At 36.8% G+C, this 24,645-nt stretch overlaps 1 protein-coding gene across 1 annotated transcript in view; it reads right to left on the reverse strand.

Annotated features, from left to right (window-relative positions):
* Positions 1-1,726: 1,726 nt before the first annotated feature.
* emid1 (EMI domain containing 1) overlaps positions 1,727-24,645 on the reverse strand; it is a 113,606-nt gene continuing 90,687 nt past the window's right edge. The window contains 8 exon segments of the mRNA XM_056456782.1: positions 1,727-2,477; positions 2,480-2,500; positions 6,818-6,908; positions 12,598-12,642; positions 12,795-12,837; positions 13,739-13,800; positions 15,552-15,631; positions 17,582-17,671. Of these exon segments, the coding sequence (XP_056312757.1) occupies positions 2,365-2,477; positions 2,480-2,500; positions 6,818-6,908; positions 12,598-12,642; positions 12,795-12,837; positions 13,739-13,800; positions 15,552-15,631; positions 17,582-17,671 (545 nt within the window). The 3' untranslated portion in view covers positions 1,727-2,364.

A 24,645-nucleotide genomic window follows, 5' to 3' on the forward strand; every position in this document is an offset into this window, starting at 1 on the left:
CATGCACACACAGCGGACACACACCTACACACACAGTGCGCATGTTTAACGTTGCACTTTTTTGCATGGCAAAATGTGACAGGATACACGTTGATATCCACAGCTGTATGGATATCCGTCATGTTATTGTACAAAATAAACCTGAATTAACATCCACAACCGGGATTGAAGCGTCTTCCTTATAATTGCACTGACCATGCTGCTGTTGGTGATAAAGAAGGGTAAAATCGCTGTAATTAATCACAAACATGCATTGATTTAAAACCATTTTAAACTTGTAAAACCATTCTTGATCACATTTGGTGATGATTGATGATCACAGAGCGCTAAACAGATCTTTTAATCCCGGTTGCTTTGCGCACGCGCTGTCTTGTTGATATGATTATACGCCTACTACGAAGACACGTAAATATGCGGCTGTCAATCAATTTGGTGGGCGGGGGACACCGCACTCCTACATCACGTTGTGGTGAGCCTCCAAATGGGAGGGATTTGGACCTATTTTAATGTTAGAAAATTAAAAAAAAGAGACTTACTGTGTTTATATCACCCCAATATTGACTGTGGGCACACTATACCTACACACAGTTTGTCCAAACAGCTTACAAAAGATGATAGTCTCATAGGTTGCCCTTTAATGCTGGTGACTATTCACTAGTATTAACAAAGACATGGTTTTAATGTTACTTTTGTGTAAAAAGAAAACATAATAAAGCGTTAAATGATCAAGGTGAGTAAATGGTGATTAATTTAGTATTTAAGTTAACAACCCCCTAGTTACTCAAGGTGTCTTGCTAACATTTACAACAACTTAAAGTAGCGTGGAAGTACTGAGTATGTGAATGAAAAAATAATGGATTGTCTTAAAAAAGGAAACAAAGTTTATTTCGTTTTTAACACCAACTGGTAAGACTGCACACTGGCAAGACAAATCACACAGAGAGGCTAGAAATGGAAAGAAAATACAGGTGAAGTTACATAAATTGGTATACAGTTTAAGAAAACAATCAAGTTGCTAATAATCATCTATAAATAATCAATACACAATATTTATATAGGAATACAAGACATGACAGGTATTGAGGAAGGAAACCAGTCTATGCATGTGCATGTACTGTGATGGAAAGACATGCATGAAAACAAAAACAGAATTCCACTTTATACGCGTCTCTTTTCCCACAACTCCCCTTGTGCTCTGATCAGATCTGGTTATTGTCCTCTAGCTCAGTGTTTCCCAACATTGTTCCTGAAGGCACACCAACGGTACACATTTTCAACCTCTCTCTAATCAAACACAATTGGAATTAACTCATCAGAACATGAGAGCCGCCAAAAATCTGAAGTTAAGTTGTTTAGATAGACATCCAAAATATGTACGTTGGTGGAACAGGGATGGGAAACCTGCTCTAGCTCACAAATTGCAAGAGCATCCTAAGAACCATTTAAATTCACGCTCACCTATACAGAAAACCACATATGCAATCACGTCAAATCATTTAGTGTAACCCATGCGATCACATTTTTTATTTGTTCCACATATGATTTTTAATGACTGCTCATGTGTTATATATTCTGTTAGGGGCATGTTTTGAACAAAAGAATATTGGAACAATTTTCACTAGTTCTCAAATCGAGTGACCGTTTCAGTCCTTTCAAAGCGGAGATGAAACCCAAAACCATTTTCCATCACACTAGAAGTGTCCTATTAAAGTTTATACACTTGTCCTTCAGTCATTCCTTTCTCTTTGAAAAAACAAGGTGATTTTCTATCTACATAGTGCATTAATCTAAGGAACGAATGAAATTGGGGAAAGTGTGGCGTTTGGCTGAATAGCAGAATCGATATGTGCATTTCTTTTCCTCATACAGTACGTTTGTTGAAAGTTACCATGAGCTCCTAACAGCAGCTGGAAAGACAATATGGTTTAATTTGATACTCTCCTTAAAACGTTTGACGTGTCAATCGCATTTTGTACCCTTCTTGCCCACAGTTGTACAAGCACCAATGCTGTTTCTGTATATCATACTCTAAAACATGTTTCCTTTTTCTTTTTCATCTGAAACGAGTTGAACAATTCCTTCTGAGACAGATTCTGCTTGGTTATGTCATGAGATTGACACAACATGATGGCAAACCACGCCAGAGGTGCTAGGAACCGGTGGAGTCCCGTTTGAGGTGGTTAATTTATGCAGCACCATTTGGTCTTCCCTGAGGGATTAACTATAGTCCAAAGCATCTGGATCTGTAAAATGTGTGTATGCGTCTCAGGAGACTTGTGTATTTGTTACCAGTTCAGTTGAATTTTTTACGGATGATGGAATCGAGATGGAAATGATGGCTTCGCTTTTCTTGGAATAGTCAGACTATTTCCCTCGAACCTTGGTCTCAGCAGTGATTAAAGGAGAGTTGATGCGGAAAGATGACATTCTTGCCCTCTTAATCCGGTAGAACGTCGGAGATGGTGTGCCAACAGGCCATCGCCTGACCCGAGGTCTGCTTCTGTTGGAGGAACAGAGAGTTAGCGCTGCTAAGTTGCTAATCTGTTACTTTAAATACTGTGCAAAGTGGCTATAATCTGACAAGTCCACCATTTTAGATCTTCTAAAAGATCACTTATTTCAGATGGCAGAGTTTTTAAAGAGGTCATTTTTACGTGAAGAAAAGTGGCAACAATAGCTTGAAAATGTGACTAAAATTAAAATAAATTCATGCATTACTTTAAATCTAGTTATTATTGTAAATTTGAGTCATGTGCTTAAATTGAGCATATACTGACTTCTAAACCACAAACAAATGATTCTAATAAACCAATTCTTTTTAATGATTGAGCCTTGAGGTTCGTGGGTTGAGGGAATTATTCATAATTGACTTGATTGATGAAACAGATTTTATAGGTCGATTCTACCAGATGAATAATTAAAAAGACAGTCTCAAACAGATTTATGTTGTGTACATTGTTAAAGGAAACCAGATCCAAAATAGTTTAAAATCTACACGTTATTGCTGATTGTTTAGCACAGTTCATTTGAAATATTCAGACAAATGAATGTACATATTCTTTTAATGTCATTTTCTAAATAGAATTCTAATAACTGATTATGTTTACTAAAATCATTCTAATCTATAAAATCCCAGAGTACACTCTATTTAAATTTTGAATCACTTTGTATCGAATTGTTCTTCCTTTGAACAAAAATAAATGAAATATATGGCACAAACACAATCGTTATCACCAGAGTAACAGGATTGGAAATTGGAAACAAAATTACAGTAAATACAACTAGAAAACATCCTGGTATTATATATTCTATAAACATGCTTTCTGCTGTTTTTGATCATCAGTGACCACGTTTACATGGACATCAGTAATCAAATGATTTGCCATAATCTAACTAAAAGATTAACATTATGATTAAGGTGTTTACACGAGCTACTTTTTGAATGTTCCTTCAATGATCCTGTTTTCCATGTTATAAACATAATTTGATTAATGTCATTGTGTCACTATGCTATCCATGTTTCCTTCTGAGTTTCATGTAATTTTGGGTGTTTCATTTTTAATTTGTCGACTTTAACTGCAGTTTGGCACTTTCACTTGGAACATTTCATGCATGCCCCTGTGACAAACGAGATATTTGATGAGAGTATGAACTCCTGTATGAATTGTTTTAATGGAATTTGATACCACACATCAGATGGGAACAAAACCTGAGCGTTTCACGATGCAGGTGTCTGTGGTCCTTCACTGATGTGGTAGGTGCAGAGAATAGTGTCAAACAGATGTGTGTATAGTCAACACAATCTCATGGTGATTCGTAACTTTTTGATTTAGTGGCTAATTCGTATGAACTCGTACGATCTAATTTGTACAATTTAGTATGATTTGCTCATCCCCCAATGACAGTTTGGTTTAGAGGTGGGGTTAGGTGCCACGCCTCCTTTCTAAAATCGTACAATTTCGTACGACTGAACTCGTACGAAGTAGCCACTAAACTGACAAAACGTAATATACTTACGTTTTCTCGTGAGATCAGGCAGGTATAGTCTATCCTGCCACAAAATCCTACACAACGGTAATAGTTTGATTACGGTGTTTACATGTCTGTACTGCACTTCAATAATGCGACTAAAATCGGCATACTCCACATATCTTAATTACATTTCTGTTTAGTTTATGACTTTAGTTGGATTAAAGTAATCAAAATCTCTGTTTACATGGTAGACTCTTAATCAGAGTACTGTCTTAATTGTATTAAAATTGGATTATTGGTGTCCATGTAAACGTATTCAGTGATTAAGAGGCTATGCACTCAATGGCCTGATGGTTCTGACTATCAATCTTTATCAAGTCATTCACCTCCTAAATGTTTCCTTTTAGAAACCAAATTCAACGTAGTCATTTTTGAGTCTGGAATCCTGTATTTTTATTGTGTTGGGTAGGTAATGATTGGTCTTCATTCACAGGAAGAAGTGGTTAAAAGTCATTTTCAGATATTTAGGGGTTGATTTGCAAACTGGTGATTTACAATAGCTCCATCATCACACTATACTCTTTAGAGAAACTTTGGAACCAGGTTGTTGCAGCACATTTATATCCATAGTAAATGGCAAAGAGTCATCTAATAAATACACAGTGGTTGTGCAGCGTTCCAGAACAAATCTACAACTTAAAGGTAGGGCAGTTCACCCAAAAGCTAACCTTTGCTTTTTATTTACTCACCCTCATGTCACCCAAAATGCAGGTGACTTTTTATTTCAGTACAACATTAAATAATAGTTTTAGATGAAACTGTGGATCTTGTTGAATCACAAAGTCAACAGCAACTGGTACTTTGAGGTTCAATCAATCAATCAATCAATCAATCAATCAATCAGTCAGTCAGTCAGTCAGTCAGTCTGTCTGTCTGTCTGTCTGTCTATGCAAGATGATTGCTCTGTTAAAGAATCTGAACATTATGTACAACTCTATATCTTTTAATTGACAGCTTCGGCACAGTCCTGAGAATGTTAGCTAATTCAGTTTAAATGACATAAGCATCCACAGCCACTGCTCTCTTTTATCATTTTAGTTGCTCTAGCCAGCTTATTCATTGAATGGCAATTGTGTGCTGCACTCTTTACTCAGATTGTGTCACTTCCTAAAAAACTGGTAGCATACTGCGATGATTTATCAGATTGTGCTACTACCATAATAGTATGTGATGCAATAAAGTTTGAGGCCTTTATAACTACCAAGCCTACCCCCAATAACAAATATATTGTTTGTAGTATTAGTAAAAAATGATGGGTGTGTTGTTCAGCATGACAAAAATGATGAAACATTGATGTGCTGATCAAATAATAAATAATATACAGTCTTGCTAAGACCAATAATTTCTCTTTATATGACCTCAATAATGTAATGTCAAGAGCAACACACATTAATCTTGTATATACATACATCATTTCTTGTGTATGTGTGTGTATGTACACATATATAAACATAAAACATATATACAGTTGAAGTCAGAATTATTAGCCCCCCTGTTTATTTTTTTCCCACAATTTCTGTTTAACGAAGAGATTGTTTTCAACACATTTCTAAACATAATAGTTTAATAACTCATTTATAATAACTTATTTATTTGATCTGTGCGATGATGACAGTAATAATATTTGACTAGATTTTCAAGACATTCTATACAGCTTAAAATGACATTTAAAGGCTTAACTAGGTTAATTAGGTTAACTAGGCAGGTTAGGGTAATTAGGAAATTTATTATATAACAATGGTTTGTTCTGTATAGACTATCGAAAAAAAATTATCTTAAAGGGGCTAATAATTTTGGGGCTTATAAAATTCATAGGGGGGGGGGGGGGGTGGGGGAGGGGGGTTGACTGGGTGTAATAATTCTGACTACAACATATTTATAAACATATAAACACAATAGTTTTAATAACTCATTTCTAATAACTGATTTCTTTTATCTTTGCCATGATGACATTAAATAGTATTTGACTAAATATTTGTTAAGATACTAGTATTCAGCCTAAAGTGCGATTTAAAGGCTTAACTAGGTTAATTAGGAAAGTAGCTGTGGTTTCTCCTGTAGACAATCGTAAAACAATATTACTTAAGGGGCTAATTGACAATTAATTGTGTGTTTTTTTTCACTGCTTTCATCCTATCTAAAAAAAACAAATAAGACTTTCTCCAGAAGAAAAATATTATAGGAAATACTACTATAGGAAATTGAAAATTCCTTCCTCTGTTAAGCGGGAGGGCAAATAATTTTGACTTCTCCCTATATTATATTATTATTATATATATATATATATATATATATATATATATATATATATATGAATGAAGAGTTCAGATGCAAAAACCTCTGAATGCCACCTAAAATTGTCCTCTAAAATGAGCATTTTTAACAGGAACCTGTGTGTAGGTTCAGTAATATCACATTTATGGCAAAGAATATGTCCTTTTCCTGGTCTTTAAAGTAAAATAACATAAACAAAGGAGGCCGAGTAAAATGTTAATTTTCGATGGAAATTTGAGATGGCACTTAGAGGTTTTTGTATCTGAACTCTTCATATAACCTTAGCCCTAAACATATGTGCCGATAGCTGATGCCTAGCCTTGTGAATAATCAAGGACCACAGTTTCCGTTAAAACCATCATGGAAATTCATCTACATTTTGGATGGCCTGAGGGTAAGTTTTAACAACTGTGAAATACTGCTAGAGTCTGGTCCTGGTCTTTTGTGGACTCTGTTTGCTGATCCTGTAACTGGCCAGGAGATGGCAGTAGATGATACGAGCGGGCATTACCTGGCCAGATGATCGCCTCCAGCAGCTGCACCCTGCGAGCCAGCAGCTCTAAGTCAGCCTGCAGTACTTGGAACTTCTTCAAATTAAAGTCCTATCAAAGATCAAGAGTTTTGACAAGCATGGTGGCGGGTTGGCTCAACGGATGGCAGGTCGAGCACTTGGAGCCCCCCTGTCCTCTGCCACACTTTGTTCCTCGCTCACTTCCCAAAGATGTCGTGTGGTGAAAGATGCATTCAAATCTCTGCCCCCTGCTTCTAAGTGCTTTGAAAACAGACCTAAACCTATTGTCTGGCCTCCTACTCACCATGGATACCGATCATAGTCTCGAGGATTAAAACCCTCTCTGCTAAGATCTTCAGGGCCTCGCGGATTTGGTGTATCCCATCCCCTGTGGAGATAGATACAGCCGTCAAGGTATTGGGCACAAGCCAAACAAAAGCGCTCGCCAAGATGCAAAAGTCATTCTGTTAATCAATTACATCAATCCATTATCATAGTTAGCGGGTTAAGTTCTCAGCTCCATTCACTACCAATCCCAAGGTAACTACACATCAGATTTAGCTCTGCCTGTCTTTTCTCATTCTTTTGTCTGTGGCCATGCCGTAAGTCTTGAGAACAGGGCATGCGTTCTTTTAAAGGCCAGGCCAAAGGCTCCGTCAGGCAAATCAAGACCAAATGTTCAATCGATTTAGATTTGAACATGCATTTAACATTCCCAAAACATCCAGACTATGTTAGGGAAAGACCTAGAGATGAGCAGTGTTCATCAAACCAGAGAGATGTTAGAGTAATTGGGGATCATTTACATTGTATGCCTTTACCTGTTAACCACACCTGGGGAGCAATTGGGGCAAGGACGTAGATTTACTCTTGATATTAGTGGGGACGTAGATCCCTAGAGCGCATGTAAATGGCACAAATTCTGTTACGTGCTTTTAAAAACATTTAAACACTTAATAACATAAATAACAAGTAATGAAGCACGTCCTATGCTGCAAATGTCAATTGACATGATTTTACTGTAATCTGGCTTTGAGGAGGTATGAATGTGCAGAAATTTAGAGAAGTGTGTGACGCAAGTTAACTGTATAACCAATTCAAGGGCGTAGAATTGGCATGGATGAAGGGGACATGTCCCCACCAATATCCACCAATTACTGAAATGTCCCCACCAAAAATTTAATCGCCTTCAAATTAAAATACTGCTCTGTCAACCCTTAGTAACTTAGATGTGCTCAAAGGGTTAAATATATATATAATGAATAATAGGGATAAAATGGTTAAATTGCGTCACATACCTCTCTAAATTTCTGCACATTCATACCTCCTCAAAGCCAGATTACAGTAAAATCATGTAAATTGACTTTTTAAGCATAGGACGTGCTTCATTAATTGTTATTTGTATTATTAAGTGTTTACATTTTTTTTTAAAGCACGTAACAGAATTTGTGCCATTCAATACATGCGCTCTAGGGATCTACGTCCCCACTAATATCAAGAGCAAATCTACACCCCTGAATTGGGGGTTCGGTGCCTTGCTCAAGGGAATCACTTCAGCTGTGATATTGAAATGAATATACCCACAAACTATCCCTGTTGGTACCGGGACTGAAACTTGCGACTATTATGCCATGGCTGCCCAAAAATACTTGTAGATATAGCTGACTATTAACATTTCTTTAGTTTTTTGTGTCTGCTCATCTGAAGGTAATACATGCTCTTACACCAAAGCCACTATCATCATCAGCTCAAATACTGCTGTCCAATTAGAGACACCCAACAAACAATTTTGTGTTTAATAGACATCTAATAGACATCTAAACGTAGACAGCTTGGGTAAAACAAGGCTAAACTTGGGCTGTCAGTTAAAATATAATAGACATCTAAGAATAGACCAAAACTAGACTAGTGGTTAAATAGACATATTAGACAGACTTTATATGTGTAGTCATTTATTTCTGTTTATTTGACGACTAGTCTAGTTTTGGGCTGTTCTTAGACGTCTATTAGATTTTCACTAACAGCCTAAATTTAGCCTTGTTTTAGCCAAGACGACTATGTTTAGATGTCTAGACATCTTTAAAAACAAAAAATGCTTGCTGTGCAGTGACTCAATTCTATATGATGAGCTAAATATAAATATATATCAGACCACATTCATGTCTTGAAATTAAGGTTGGGTATCAATACAGATAACCTCATTCAGTTCAAATCTGAATCATTAACTCCCAGTTTGATATTTCAGTCATAACTACAGGATGTTTTCTCTCTTTATATTGTAAATTACACAGGTTACTGTTTAGACAGATTTGTGTTTTTTAACTATTTATATTTTAATTGATATAAAAAAAGTTTAAGTTTCCACCTGTGAAAATGAAAGATGTTTCTTTTTATTGATTTGCATTGAACAAAGCCTGCTAACAAGTAAAGCCCCGGTCAGATAACACAATTTTGGCACGATTTTGTTGACGTAGGGTGTCATTGGGATTAGTAAACGACAAATGGGCATCGTGACACAAGATTCAATCGTTTTTTCTCGTGTAATGTGGCATAGTTCACGACAAACGATACCATGCCTTTGATACCACACTGCACCATCTCAGAAAGTCTAGCAGTTTAATTTTAATTAAGTTTAAGTTTTTTCTCATTCCTCACGACGAGTTCCATCACGTGGATGACACTGTGCAATAGGAGGACATAATTTCTCAGTGGGTGCTGCCGTTAATGCGCCAGTCAGGTAATCAAAAAATAGGCTGCAAATTTTCTTATGAGTGGGTCATGGATGGATAAGATCAGTCATTGGTTATACAAACTTCAACTACCTTTTCTAAAATATTAAGCTGTTTTAAGCAATTATATCTGACAGACTGGAACAAATATGCAGACATCTTCATTCTCACAACAAGTTTCTGAGTTCTCTCAGCCTTACTACAGAGTTTATTCTTCCGAGTTAATCTGGGAACAGGTTCAGTGCTGCAAATACATTGTAAAAGCCTGTCCTGCTTATTTAAACGTGTCATTAATAGTGAAAACAGTTTAATATTGGCTTCTCTGAAACTGTGATTACTTCACTTTTTATGATTTTATTTAGGCTAGATTATTATTTTATTTAACAAACCAACACAATCTCATGGCAATTCGTGTTTTGGTGCATAAAGTGGACTTGTTTGAAGTGCATTACTTTAAATGTTATTCGTTATTCTTGTTTAGAGATAACTGCCCAACAAAAAATACATTAAAATTAAGATAAAAGTTATAGCAAACTTTAAAAGTTTGCTATGATTAAGATAAAAGTTATTGAAACTAAATTTGTTTCAAAAAGATTTTTTCCAAGAATATTTGAATTATATTTTTGTTTGTGCCCTTCACTACTCAACGGTGCGGGTGGACGATTTGTTTTGCACTGTGGGAAATAAGGAATTTATTAATGATTCAATTTAATTGTTGTATTCACAAACCTATGTCATATATTTGCTAATTTATTAATATGTCATTATTTTAAAGATTATGTCTTGAGCATCTGATGCTTTCATTTTCTCCATCTCACTCGCGGCAAGATCAAGTGTTTGATAAGTAACCCATGGCAGGAAAATATACATTTAGATTTCAAAGAAAACATCTTAATATTAAAGTTACATAAGTTTGATCCTATCTATGTCGTAACAAATGCCCTTAAATAAGTAGTATTAGTTGTCTGCAAGCATCAGTGTTTATTGAGGTTGAAAAAAGTTTGATAAAAAGAAATTGAGATAAGAAATATGTTATAGCAACACTTGTGACTCCTTTGGGAAATAACGCTCGTCGTAGACGTCACGGGATGACTGATTAGGAAGGAACATGTAGTCTGGCATATTTGTTACACACGACAAGTCAAGATTTTATCAAGAAAAAAAAACAAATAATCTGACAGTGACTTTCGTAATTGACAACAATAATTGTGTGATCTGACAGGAGCTTAATGGAGACAAAAGATCCAGGGCATTGATCAAAAGTTTAAAAATAAACATTTTTGGGAAAATCTATATTTTGACCCATCCTTGCATGGAATTTGAATACATGGACATTCAAAAAGCTCTAACACTAAACCTTTTGTACAAAATCCCATATTATCCTCTAAAATCCTCAGCTTTGTGGCTTTGGTAGGCACTTCTTGTACAGTGTAAAGAAACCAGTCACATAACATACATTCTACACAACAGTCCCAAGCTAAAGCACACGTTAGAAACATGTTAGTCATTGATGAACTCAGGAAAAAGTTATGCATGTATAGCTTTTGTAAAAGTTAGTGCCTTTGAGAGCAGGAGTTAGTTCATTAGCCAAATAAAACAGCAAACAATATATATATATACAGCATCATTCCTTGAAAGAAAGCCTTATTCATTAAAGAGATGCATGTATGGCTGCTGTCCAGAAACGTTCTCCATGGTATTAAAAGAGCGCCTGGCCTCACGTTGATAAATGTGAAGGGATTAATCTTCAAATAGTTAAACGGTATTATGTGTACATCTCTAAGGAGTCTAGATACAGCATAGGAGTTACACGTATAGGATTTAATCGAATGATCTATCTTATGATTTATAACACACAAATGGCTCACATCTTCAAGGTTCAACAGGCCATGCGGAAAACCATTCATCACCTTGTTGTGAGCTAAAAGGCTGTACGGTACATCATGCCTTTCACAACGCAATAGCGTAATGTACTTAAGCAGAATATTTGTTTGAGTATTACTCGCTCAATGCTACTAAACTCAAGATCAAATGGTTAGATGTACGTTAAGGAGGCAAAAAGTTAAGACAACAAGCAATGCAATGAGATGGGAACATGCAGCAATGCATTGTGGAACACTGAGGGATAGCTGTATCCATCAACACGTCCATCCACACACCAAACCCCTGCAAATGCTAAAATGGAGCATATAAACAACACACACGTTTTAGTTTTAAGTCAATCTTGTTCCAACTGGTTGCTGGACAGACCTGATCAATCAGTTTATTGTTTTATCTGGTTGTATCAATAATACAGTGTTTCCTCTTTGTCGAAACAGATTAAAGTCATTGTGTGTTGTTATATGCCTGAAATGTAAGCTAAGAGACTGGTGGCTGTGAAAGGCAGCCATGGAGACAGTCATGAAAGAGGAATCAGCTTTAGAGGACAGGGGAAACACTCAAAACAGCCCCAACCACCAATCAAACAAAAACCAACAACATAATTGCACATTCTGAGATGATTTTGATATGCTAATCCTAGACTAGTTTAGAAACCCTAAACCCCTTTTTGCATCAAGAAGCCAAAAGCTCAGTCTCAGATTAGCCATAAAGGGCAACCTCTTGTTCGAAACCATATGGAAAACACTCAAAACCAAGACATATAATGTGCTAAACAATGAGTACTGTAAGCAAGCAATGAACAGCATTTGTGGAGCAAATCCTCTCAGTGGAGTTTCATCCATTCTCTAATTTTCCATAGACTTAGTCCCCATGAAAAGTCCACTGATGGATTTAACATGATCGCTTATGTTAACACTGATGAATGGCATGGTTGAGCAATGGAAATCGTAAAAAAAACAGGAATCAAGAACATCATGGCAAATGCTCTTACGTTCAATTCGCTCTAGAACAACGATAAGCAGGCAGGAAAGAGATTATTTTAAAAATCAATGCAGTTAAACAGTGAATGACTGACTGATCATTTTCTCTCCCACGCTGCTTCCTGTAAAGGTTTAGCATGATCAGAGAGTGAGTGTGTGGCTAACAGGGCTCCTGATGGGCTTGTCTTACCGGAAGACCTTTCTCCCCTGGCTCTCCTTTAGGTCCTGGCTCTCCCTGGGAAGAGAAAAAAGCATGAATACTAATCTAAATATCAGTCTGTTTCTCAAACAAGATTACTGAACAGCTTTAGAAGTCTGGTGACAAGTCATTTGCACAACTTTCATATAGTGCTGTCCTGTTATTTGCTGAGGAAGCAGGCATCTTACCGGCTCTCCTTTGAACCCTCTCTGCCTGGATATCCAAGAGGTCCTGTTAAGTTACATTAAAGGGTAAGAAATGCACTATATATAATATATATATATAATATATATATATATATATATATATATATATATATACACACACGCATGCATATACACACGCACGCCACACATACATACTACATACATAATATATACAAACATACAAACATACATACATACATACATACACACACACAGTTGAAGTCAAAAGCCCCACTGTTTATTATTTTTTCAATTTCTGTTTAACAGAGAGAAGATTTTTTTTTCAACACATTTCTAAAAATAATAGGTTTTAATAACTCATTTTCTAATAACTGATTCTTTTTTGTCTTGCCATGATGACAGTAAATACTATTTTAGTAGATATTCTTTAAGACACTTCTAAACAGCTTAACGGGTCTAACAATTTTGACCTTAAAATGGTCATGATAAATTAAAACTTTTACTTTTACTGATTAATATTTTTTCTTCTGGAGAACAGTCTATTTGTTTTATTTCGGCTAGAATTAAAGCAGTTTTAAATTTTTCTGAGCCATTTAGGTAAAAATTATAGCCCCTTTTAATCTAATTTTGTTTTCCATAGTCTACAGAACAAACCATCATTATACAATAGCTGCTTAATTATCTAACCTGCCCTAGTTAACCTAATTAACCTAGTTAAACCTTTAAATGTCACTTTAAGCGTCTCAAAGTGTCTTGAAAACATCAGGTAAAATATTATTTACTGTATTATGGCAAAGATAAAATAATCAGTTATTAGAAATGAGTTATTAAAAATATTATGTCCATTAAACAGAAATTGGGGAATAAAAATAAAAGGGGAACTAATAATTCTGACTTCAACTGTGTGGTGTGTATATATATGTGTGTGGACTTTGGAATGTTTTAATCTAATCTTGTGTACTCACTCTTTCACCTCGTTCACCTTTGGTCCAACAGGCCTTGCAAACCAGGGGCTCATGGCTTTCCCCTGAGTACATGATGACATGGTTAGTGTGCATGGCATGCTTACAGAGAAGAAAATGAAAATAAAATGGATTAATTGTATTATAATGCTTTTGCTTTCTCTCACAATATGATTACAGTATGTTCCCTTAAGGAACTTCAGATTTTGTTTCCATTTAGAAATCTGTTTGTCACCCAGAACAAATAGGCGAAACCCAATAAATAAACGCTCGGATAGTAATTAATTGGTTATCTGTTTTTTTTTTTTTTTGTGCAAATTCAGTACAGTAAACTTATACTATAAATTTGGCCTTAAATTTAATTCTGTATGGTATTAAAACGGTCTTAAAAAGTCATAAATATAACTCCTAGAAACCTGCAGACACATAAACCACAACTCTGAAACTGACACGGAAGAGAATATGTCAAGGTATTTTTATTAGTTTTAGTTTTGTGCACTTGCCGTTCTCTTCACAGTCCTTTTTTGTGTGTGGGAAATAGAGGCGTAAGAAAAAACTTAATTTAAGTGAGTCTGACAGAATGCAAAGTTTCTCTGGGGAACAGTACTTTTGAGAGAGAAAACACATTTTGGCATTTCATTTCGGATGGAAAAAATAGGTTTATATGGCATTTTTCTGTGTACTGCTGTTTGTCCGAAGTGGGTCTCTCATCACCCCTCTTGATGAAATGACAGCAGCAACAGAGCCAGTGATGTCATCACACACTAGCTATGGTGTAGAGCAGAGAGAGACAGAGCCAGTTCAACAGACAGGGGATAATAAGGAGGCCATGACTGATATGAGGCAATGAAGGGATTTATGAGGTTTTTACTTACTGCAGAGAGTCAAGACCTCAGTTAACATCTCATTTGAAGGGCAGCGCTTTATACAGTACAATGTACCCATCACTATATTGGGGCATTAGGACCCACCTCTGAGTAAGAATCCCCGTTCTAATCGAACTTGAGTTTGTCAGGAAGTTATTTTACCCCCTGCTTACACTGCTAGTTAAAAGTGACCTCAATTCCAATTATTTGCACATATGTGACACAGCAGATCCAATCAGTTCTATGACCGTGTAAACATGAAAAAAAACAAATGCATTCGGATATTCAGAGATCGGTTTTCAGGCCTCCTTCATATGTGGAAATAAATCAGTGATAAATCGGATATGTGATAATGTGTCTATCATATAACAGCAGATCGGATTTATTGAAGCATTCCGTTTAGTACGTCATTAAACTTGCGAAAATGTGGTACTTCTCCACGGTTTAATGACATGGAAGCGTGTGTGAAGATGCCGACGCGGTAAACAACAACCGAGGAAACATGGAGGAGTAAAGTGGTACGTGGACAAGCTTTGACACAGCATATCAAATGTTGGTTTGCTCCCCCTAAAATTTCAGACCCACTACTCCTAAAGCCCACCACAATTTGCTCCCACCAGACCTGAGATCTCTCTCGTACCCACAAATTCCTCTGAATGGTGGAGGACACCATATAAAAACCATAGGCACAAGCTGCGTGACTGCCCTTTACCTCCTCCTCCGCCTCAAAATCATTTTAAAGTTGGGCGAACTTCGCATATTTTGCAGAGCTAAAAGCAAGACAGTTTCTTCTATCGTGGCTGGTGTTGGGCAGATGCTACAATCCGCCCAACATCACAAATTGTATGGCAAGTATAAACACATGAATCAGATATGGGTCACAATTGGGAATTGGGCATCAAGACCTGACAGTGTAAACGTGACCTTAGAGGCTCCGTATACATTCACACACATTTTCCTATTAGCCTGTAAGTTACAGTTTGTCCCATAGGCCCTGGTGGTCCACTTGGTCCTATCGGCCCTGGGGGTCCTGAAAAAAACAGAATTAATTTATCTGAAATAAAACCATTCATGACCTAACTTTATGAAATTTGTGTACGGCAGTCCACTGACATATTTCATGATGCAGCTCAAAACAACACATGGTAAACATTATGATTCCTGGCGCAGTATTCAGATGGTAGAACAATGATAAATTCTGTCCACTCGGATCAAATCAAACCAAATCCAATTGATTCAAGATTACTACACGTTTGTAAACCTGCTGTTCAGAAAATCGAAACCTAATATGTGGGTTCAAATGTGTATCATATTGCATAACAGAGGTGGATAACTTGAGGCATAAGAAGTCTTTCATATACAACAATGACAATTAATATAAAAATCTGTTATGGAAATATAATGGCCTGAAACTATTCAGGGATTTCTTATCAATTTAAAGCTTTTGAGAATTTGTAATAATCTGACTTGATCAAATTAATAAGGACAAGATAAAAGCCTGACTGCAAGTTGTTAAATTCTGCTGTTAGTTGTTAAATTACTTTTTTAGTTCCTACAGAAAGACTGACAGCTTCCAAACCCGCTGAGCTGCCACAGAAATATCAATATTCATGTAAAAGATTTGAATCTACATTATCATGCATCAGATGACTGCTAAACATTTGGGTGCTAATCTATTTTAAAGAGTAGCAGATGTAAATAAAAAAAAAGAAAGAGAACAGAAAAAAAGCTAGATTTGTGCCCAACACTCATCTGTTATAGTTTTGTCTTGGAGTGTTATAAATTAATTTTCATCACAATGAAACAACAAGTCTTGAGCAAATTTATTCTAGTGCAGAGATGCCCAAAGTAGGGCTCTCCCATCTGAAAAGAGAGGAGCATGAGGGGAGGTGGTTGGGGCGAATGCCTTTGACAGTGATCGTCATTTTGAATTTAACACAACCTTTTGTTTCTTTGTTTTATTGCTGAGCGCCAAAAAAAGCCAACTGAAATGAGATGCGTGAGACCAATAGAAGATCATTTAAAATATGGAGCAATCGCTCACTTTTTAAAATGTCTAATCATATTGTTTAACCCCGCTCCTTTTCGCAGCGCCATAACCTCTAGTGTGACTGCAGCTTAAATGTCTAAATGTAAATGTAATTTCCAAAACCTTGTGGGTTTTTCTGTCTTTCCAAAACTTTTCCAATCCTGAAAAATGCCATGTCAAAATTCCATGACTTTTCCAGGTTTTCCATGACCGTATGAACCCTGGTTTTACTTCAATAAGTTCATTATTAAATGTTAAAATGATAATGCATTGGTCAATTTGTTTTCTAGTTATTTTTAATTATTACGGAATAAATTAGAAAATTACCAATGGAAAATTTCCCCAAATCAAGTTTGCTTTTTGGACCTTAACAGGAAAAAGTTTGGGCACCCCTGGTCTAGTGTACATTATGTGATATTTTCAATATACAGTTTATAAAGTATAGAAATGCAAACTATGCCAGTATGTAAACAAATTAGGCCACAAATAAAAAAAAATAGTTCATGTCATGGATGTTTATATGTAGAGAATGCTGCTGTCACTTCGCTAAATATGTCAAAAGTGAGTACAAAATGAAAATATTTCATGCCTCTCTTTATTTTTAAATTAGTCTTTTAAAAGATTGAATATAGACCATTTCATTGTGGTCATGTCATTGGCCCACAAACATTTCCTGCTTGTTATCAAACTATTTTATAACTGTAACAAGAGGCAATTCAATCATAACAACTTAGTGTTAAAACAGATACAATAACATTATTTATCAATATGTGGCTCTTTTTGGATTCTCGGAAGCTATAGAAATTTAAAAATGTAAAACAGGAAATACATTGGGACTATTGTTTTTGTTTACATCCCTCAAAATGGTCTACAGCTTATTCGTAGAGATCATGGATGAAATGTATGACCAATAATTAAATCAAAATGTTCTCTTAATTCTGATTTACTGACCGGTTGGTCCAGCTGGGCCTGGTGGTCCGTGCGAGGGGGTCCCTCGAAGGTCTGGGAAGTTGTTATGAAGCAGACTTTCTTTTTTCAGACCTGTGGCAATTAAAAACAACACAAATCTTAATAAGGTAGACCATGGCTTGATGAAAAGCATCATTATAGCTACTTGCCTGTAGACGGCGCTATTTAACAATAATATAAAGTGATGTGATTTGTGGCAGGCTGTAAAATATTGACACGCCATATATTGTATTATTGGTTGTGACATTTTGATGTGTTGGCTTTTATTTTCAGCCACAAGAAGGGAATTAAATAACAAAAAATGACAAGCCAGCAGTTTTCTTTTGTATTGCAGCCTAATGGTTTTCTTTGTCTTTTTCTTGTGTGTGGGCTGTAATTTCTCCTTTACTGACCCACATGCAACCATGACAATCAGAGCAGACATTTTATATGATTATAAAACAAAGCAATGAAAGACATACTGTAGAAATGCATGTTTTCATTGCTGTTATATATGCTCATTAATGTCCTGCTGAATGTCAACTTATTTACTGATTTTATTTGTTACTGACTGATTCTAATTGTTGGGTGTTGATGTTTTTTGCCAGTATTGGGCATTGTAAAATTACAGCAATGAATATTGGAGAGAGTTTTATACAAGAAAACACTTGTCTTGAAAATCTTGTCTTGTGTGCTACTATTATTGTTGAAGTTTGCAATCAACGTCTGTGTGAAATGGCTTTAAAATCCTACATTAGAATTTTGTTTACAATCTGTGCCATAGAATAATGTGACACTCAATGTTGCTAGTCTGTCCACAATAGACGAAGCAGACGTTTTGTCTAGTCTCATCAGATTTGTTTTTCAACTGCTAGAAATATTCTCACAGCGGATCTATGAGATGGTTGAGCATGGATTCGGCCTTTGACTCTGTCTGTCTGCTTGTCTATCTGTCTGTTTATCTGTCTGTCTGTCCACTTTTCTGTCTGCCTCTTTGTGTGTCCATCTACCTGTCTCTGTCAGTTCATCTCTCTTTATGTCTGTATGTCCATCGTCTCTCTCTCTCTTCGTCTGTTTGACTGCCTGTCCATCAATGTGTTTGTCTGTTTATCGTCTGTTTCATTTCTGTCTGTCTCTGTTCATCTCTCTTTCTATGTATTTTTATCTGTCCATCTAGCCATATCTCTGTCTTTCTGTCTCTCTCTCTCTCTCTGTCCATCTATCTGTCTGTCTGTACATTTCTGTCTGTCTATTTGTCTCGCTGTCCATCCATCTGTCTGTCTGTCTGCACAGCTCTTTTCTGGCTGTCTATCTGTCCATCTCTCTTTCTGTCCATCTGTTTGTTCGTGTGTCTGTCCATCTGTCTGTCTGTTTGCGGAGCTCTTTTCTGGCTGTCTATCTGTCCATATCTCTTTCTGCCTGTCTGTCTATCTGTCTCTCCATGTGTCTGTCTGTCTGTCTTTCTGTTTATCTTTGTCTGTCTGTCTGTTTGTCTCTATCTGTCTCTCTCTCTCTGTCTGTCTGTGTGCCTGTCTGACTGTCTGTCCATCTATCTGTCTGTCTGCCTGTCTGTCTGCAGAGCTCTTTTCTGGCTGTCTATCTGTCTCTCCATGTGTCTTTCTGTTTTTCTGTCTGTCTGTGTGTCTGTCTGTCTGTCTGTCCATCCGTTTGTCTGTTTGTCTGTCTGTCTGTACATCTGTGTCTACCTGTCTGTACATCTCTTTTCTCTCTGCGTGTTCACCTGTTTTTCTGTCTGTCAGTTTCTCTCTTTCTCTGTCCATCCGTCTGTCTGCCATCTGTCTCTTTGCCTGTCCATGGGTCTGTCTGTCTCTGTCTTTCTGTCCATCTCTCTCTCTTTTTTTGTCTGTCCACCTGTCTGTCTGTACATCTCTTTTCTGTCTGTCTGTACACCTGTCTTTCTGTCTGTCTGTCTGTCTGTCTGTCTGTCTGTCTTCTGTCTGTCTGTCTGTCTGTCTGTCTGTCTGTCTGTCCACCTGTCTCTCTCTCTCTTTCTGTCTGTCCACCTGTCTGTCTGCCTTATCGGTTTGTCTGTACATCTGTCTGCCTTTACATCTCTTTTCTGTATGTCTGTACACCTGTCTTTCTGTCTGTCTGTCGGTCTGTCTGTCTGTCTGTCTGTCTGTCTGTCTGTCTGTCTGTCCACCTGTCTCTCTCTCTTTCTGTCTGTCCACCTGTCTGTCTGCCTATCAGTTTGTCTGTACATCTGTCTGCCTGTACATCTCTTTTCTGTCTGTCTGTCTGTCTCTGTCTTTCTGTCTGTCCACCTGTCTCTCTCTCTTTCTGTCAGTCCACCTGTCTGTCTGCCTATAGGTTTGTCTGTACATATGTCTGTGTGTACATCTCTTTTCTGTCTGTCTGTACACCTGTCTTTCTGCCTGTCAGTCTGTCTGTCTGTCTCTGTCTTTCTGATAGTGTTAGGGTTAGGATTAGGGTCTCTCTCTTTCTGTCTGTCCACCTGTCTGTCTGCCTATCTGTTTGTCTGTACATCTGTCTGCCTGTCTTTCTGTACATCTCCTTTTTGCCTGTCCATCTATCTGTCTGATGTCTATCTGTCTGTCTGTCTATCCATCTATCTGTTTCTCCATCTCTCTGTCTGTCTGTTAATCTATCCATCCTTCCATTTGTCCATCCCTCTGTCTGTCTCTCTGTGTGTCTCAGGCCTCAGCAGGTAAGTCTGCTGTAATGTCTGTGTCTGCAGGGCATCCCTGAGCTCAAACACAGACAGGAAACTCCAATAAAGACAGTGTTTTTCTATGGAAGCCCCATGCGGACCCTTTAATTGTCCTGATTACTTTGAAGGTAGAATCATGGGAATAACAGCTTTAACAGAGTTATAAAGTTCTAAGGCCCCTAAATTGAAAATTCTCAAACTTTATGAGGTCTGGGCAGGCCTGCGTCCCATTCAGCAGAGAGCAGATATAAAACTGAGGTGAGGTGAAGTGTCAGTCAGCTACACGGGCCAGTCCTCCCCGAGAGTGACGACACACACACTAAAATATTAATGCTTCTATTAAAAAACACTCCCTCGTGTTTGGAGCTTAACTGAGTGTACGTCTCAAGACAGAGTACACACACACACACACGCTGTTTTGGCCGTGCACATCTGGAAGCGGTTGAGTGACATCAGCAGCAGGCAGACAGACAGGTCTTTTCCCCAGCATGTGGCTGTTGAGTCTACCCTGCATTACCTCCTGAAACCTGCCATTTTAATCAATGGCGGGACAGAGGGGAGGAGTAATGAGAGAGGAGATGCCCTAAAGTTAGTCTAATTCCTCAATGCAGCCCTCTTTTTCTACTCATATTTATTCAGGGCTCATTTAAAGGGGTCATGACATTTGGAATCAAAGTTGCCTTGATCTTTTGACATATAAGAGATTTTTATTCTATTAAAACATTCGGCAAGTTTTAACACTAAAAATGCCCTCCTCTTTAAAACAAATCATTAATTTATTTAGCAAAAGAAAAACAGAATTAGTACACTTGCATCTTTGTATAGACTTCAGGAGGTATTTGGAACAAGTAGATTTATTCAAGTAGGTTTATTTTTAATAATACATTTAATTTTGTACTTTTTTAACATGTTTTTTCAGTGTTTGACTGCAAACTATTTTGCAAACAAGGCACATTGTAATGGAAAGATCCTCAAGAGGATTTTGTTGGAAAAAGCAATCAGCTCTACATGATCTTAGGTATTATTAATTTCACAATGCTTTGCCTGCGAATCAAGGTTTTAGATAATTTTTGTCAAATTCTTTTTTAATTTTCTGGCATTAGCCAATCAAAATATTTTAGACAATTTACTGACAAGATTTAAAGGTCCTGCACATTAAAATCAGGCTTTTCAAAAAAAAAAAAAAAACAACTTTTTTTGGCATATATTTGTATTTTTTAGCATTAAAAAAGCATCCATAATACTAGTACCTTACTAGTTCCAAATTAGACCCCCTTTTGCCTTCAGAACTGCCTTAATTCTTTGTGGCATAGATTCAACAAGGTACTGGAATTATTCCTCAGAGATTTTGCTCCATATTGACATGATAGCATCACGTAGTTGCTCCAGATTTGTCAGCTGCACATCCATGATGCGAATCTCCTGTTCCACCACATCCCAGAGAGGATTGAGACCTGATGACTGTGGAGGCCGTTTGAGTACAGTGAGCTCATTGTCATGTTCAAGAAACCAGCATTATCCTGCTGAAAGTAGCGGTCAGAAGATGGGTACAATGTTGTCTTAAAGGGATGGACATGGTCAGAAAAAAATACTCAAGGAACTGCAGCATTGACACGATGGTCAATTGGGCCCAAAGTGTGCCAAGAAAATATCCCCCACACCATTACACCATTGCCAGCAGCCTAAATCATTGATACAAGGCAGAATGGACCCATGTATTCATATTGTAGACGCCAAATTCTGACCCAACCATTCGAATTTTGTAGCAGAAATCGAGACTCATCAGACCAGGACATGTTTTACCGATCTTCTATTGTCCAATTTTGATAAGACTGTGTGAATTGTAGCCTCAGTTTCCTGTTCTTAGCTGACAGGAGTGGCACCCGGTGTGGTCTTCTGCTGCTGTAGCCCATCTGCCTCAAGGTTGGATGTGTTGTGCATTCAGAGATGCTCTTCTGCATACCTTAGTTGTAGCAATGGTTATTTGAGTTATTTTTGCCTTTCTATCAGCTTGAACGAGTCTGGCCATTCTCCTCTGACCTCTGGCATCAACAAGGCATTTGCGCCCACAGAACTGCCACTCACTAGATATTTTCTCTTTCTCAGACTATTCTCTGTAAACCCTAGAGATTGTTGTGCGTGAAAATCCCAGGAGATTAGCAGTTTCTAAAATCCTCAGACCAGTCCTTTCACCTTTCTTCCTTATTCTGATGCTCGGTTTGAACTGTAGCAAATCGTCTTGACCATGTCTACATGCCTAAATGCATTGAGTTGCTGCCATGAAATTAGCTGATTAGAAATTTGCGTTAACGAGCAGTTGGACAGGTGTACCTAATAAAGTGGCCGGTGAGTGTATGTGAACACATTGAAATAAATGAAATAAATTCATGTTATGACCCCTTTGAAGCTTCAAATTCACCCGGTTGCAGTATAAAAAAACAGTATCAATATAAAAAATACATTAGTTTGACTTGATTGTTTCATATGTGGCTACTATTAGGGTTTATACTTAAAGAACTGAACATGTTTTACATCAAGAACAACGGACACTAGTGCGTGTAAATGTGTCCGTATGAACCCATCTGGTTCTATACTACAGCAATTTCCCTAAAAACTCGATAGTGAAGATGTGAAAAATCTGTAGAGCTCATGGGAGAGATCAGATATATGGCTCTTGAAGACAGACAGGCGTACAGAGAGGCAGACAGAGAGAAAGAGAGGTCCAAAAACAGCAATGGGGGGGGGGGGGGGGGGTCTTGTAATTGTAACAGCTCTTTTGGATACTTGATTCTGATTGGTCATTTGTGGAATACTGCGGTCAGATGTTTTTGTAAAATGACCACAAAACTGTAACTGACTGTTTTTGCAGGGAAATGATTTCCAGTATAACTGTTCTAGATTTATGCCTCTCATATCACTCCGCGGTCTGTTTATACTTACATAATAATCATTTACATTTAAATTAGAGCTACATGTCCAGTTATTTTGATACTTGATAAGAAACCACTTCTGTTCAAATGTTTGAGGTTGGAAAGTTTTTAAATAATTTTATAGTCACCAGTAATATTGCGAAATGTTATTACAGTTTAAAATAACTTCAATTTAATGCACTGTAAAAATGCTATTTGTTTATTTTGTTATAGCAAAGCTGAATTTTCAGTGTCATTACTCCAGGCTTCAGTGCCACAGGAAATCATTCTTATATGCTGAATTAGTGCATCAAAAACATTTGAATTATTTATATGTTAAAAACAGGTGTGCTCCTAAAAAACTGGTGAAAAAAAAAATAATTTTTTATTATTTGCTACTGTGAAGTTCCAAAGAACAATGTCATTTGTGAATTACAGATTAACCTCATTCTATCCAAACACATGTCTAACAAACTACATTTTGTAGAGATTTAATTTAGCCTTAGAAGGTATTTCTAATAATTTATCTAAATAATAGTTTAGGTAAAGCATTTTTAAAAACATAAAGAATGATTTAGATTGAAAATGCCACCATTTTAACCTAGAGAGACATGCAAGACAAAGTGAATTATTAAAACAGTATTACTCTCTTTTCGTTTGAAACTCTGCAAATTTGCCATTTAAATATTTATGACCAATCCACATGAAACTTTAAAGAATTTCTTAAATCATACTGACCTCAAACATTTAAAATAAACCTCTCTAGATTGATACAAGAACACTGATTACATTACGGTGCAAATCACCCATTGGTGATATTTTTTTTTATCTTGTAGTGATTGATCATGAGAATAACGGCACTATAAATAAACGGTGTTACTAACAGTGATACTTTTTTCAGTAAAGAGTAATAAAATTAATTACTGTTTCCCCCGTTACAACACTGTTACCATTACTGACAATAAAATGTGCGTTACTGTAATTGAGAACACTGAAGAGGTTTTCATGCGAGCAGCTTCTCTCTCAGCCATAGGACCTCTATGTAGTCAATACAGGGTCTTACATTCACCTTATTCTTAGCGGGCGCAGCCAATTGAACCTTTTTGGCTTGAGACTTCTGGTCTCATTCACTTCTATTCATTTTTAGACATTAAAAACAGCTCGATCTGCTGCTTAATGTTGCAAACTTACATTTTCTTATTATATCATTCTGCTATGTTTGTACAATCATGCAAACAGTTGTTTGTAAAGCGAGTAGTTTGACCGTTTTTCTGCCATTTATTATTCCTCATCATTTCTTCCAAAGGCAGCTGGATTGGAAGTTCTAAAACAATTGCAAAAATGAGCGCACTTCCGCATTGAAGAATAAGGTCAATACTTGCAGCATAAAATAAAGATTTACAAATGAAAATTAAAGTAAAATATAATGCAAATGCAATAATGCAAATCACACACACACAAAAAAA

The sequence above is a fragment of the Danio aesculapii genome, chromosome 5, assembly GCF_903798145.1.
Source record: "Danio aesculapii chromosome 5, fDanAes4.1, whole genome shotgun sequence".
Classification (NCBI taxonomy): Eukaryota; Metazoa; Chordata; class Actinopteri; order Cypriniformes; family Danionidae; genus Danio; species Danio aesculapii.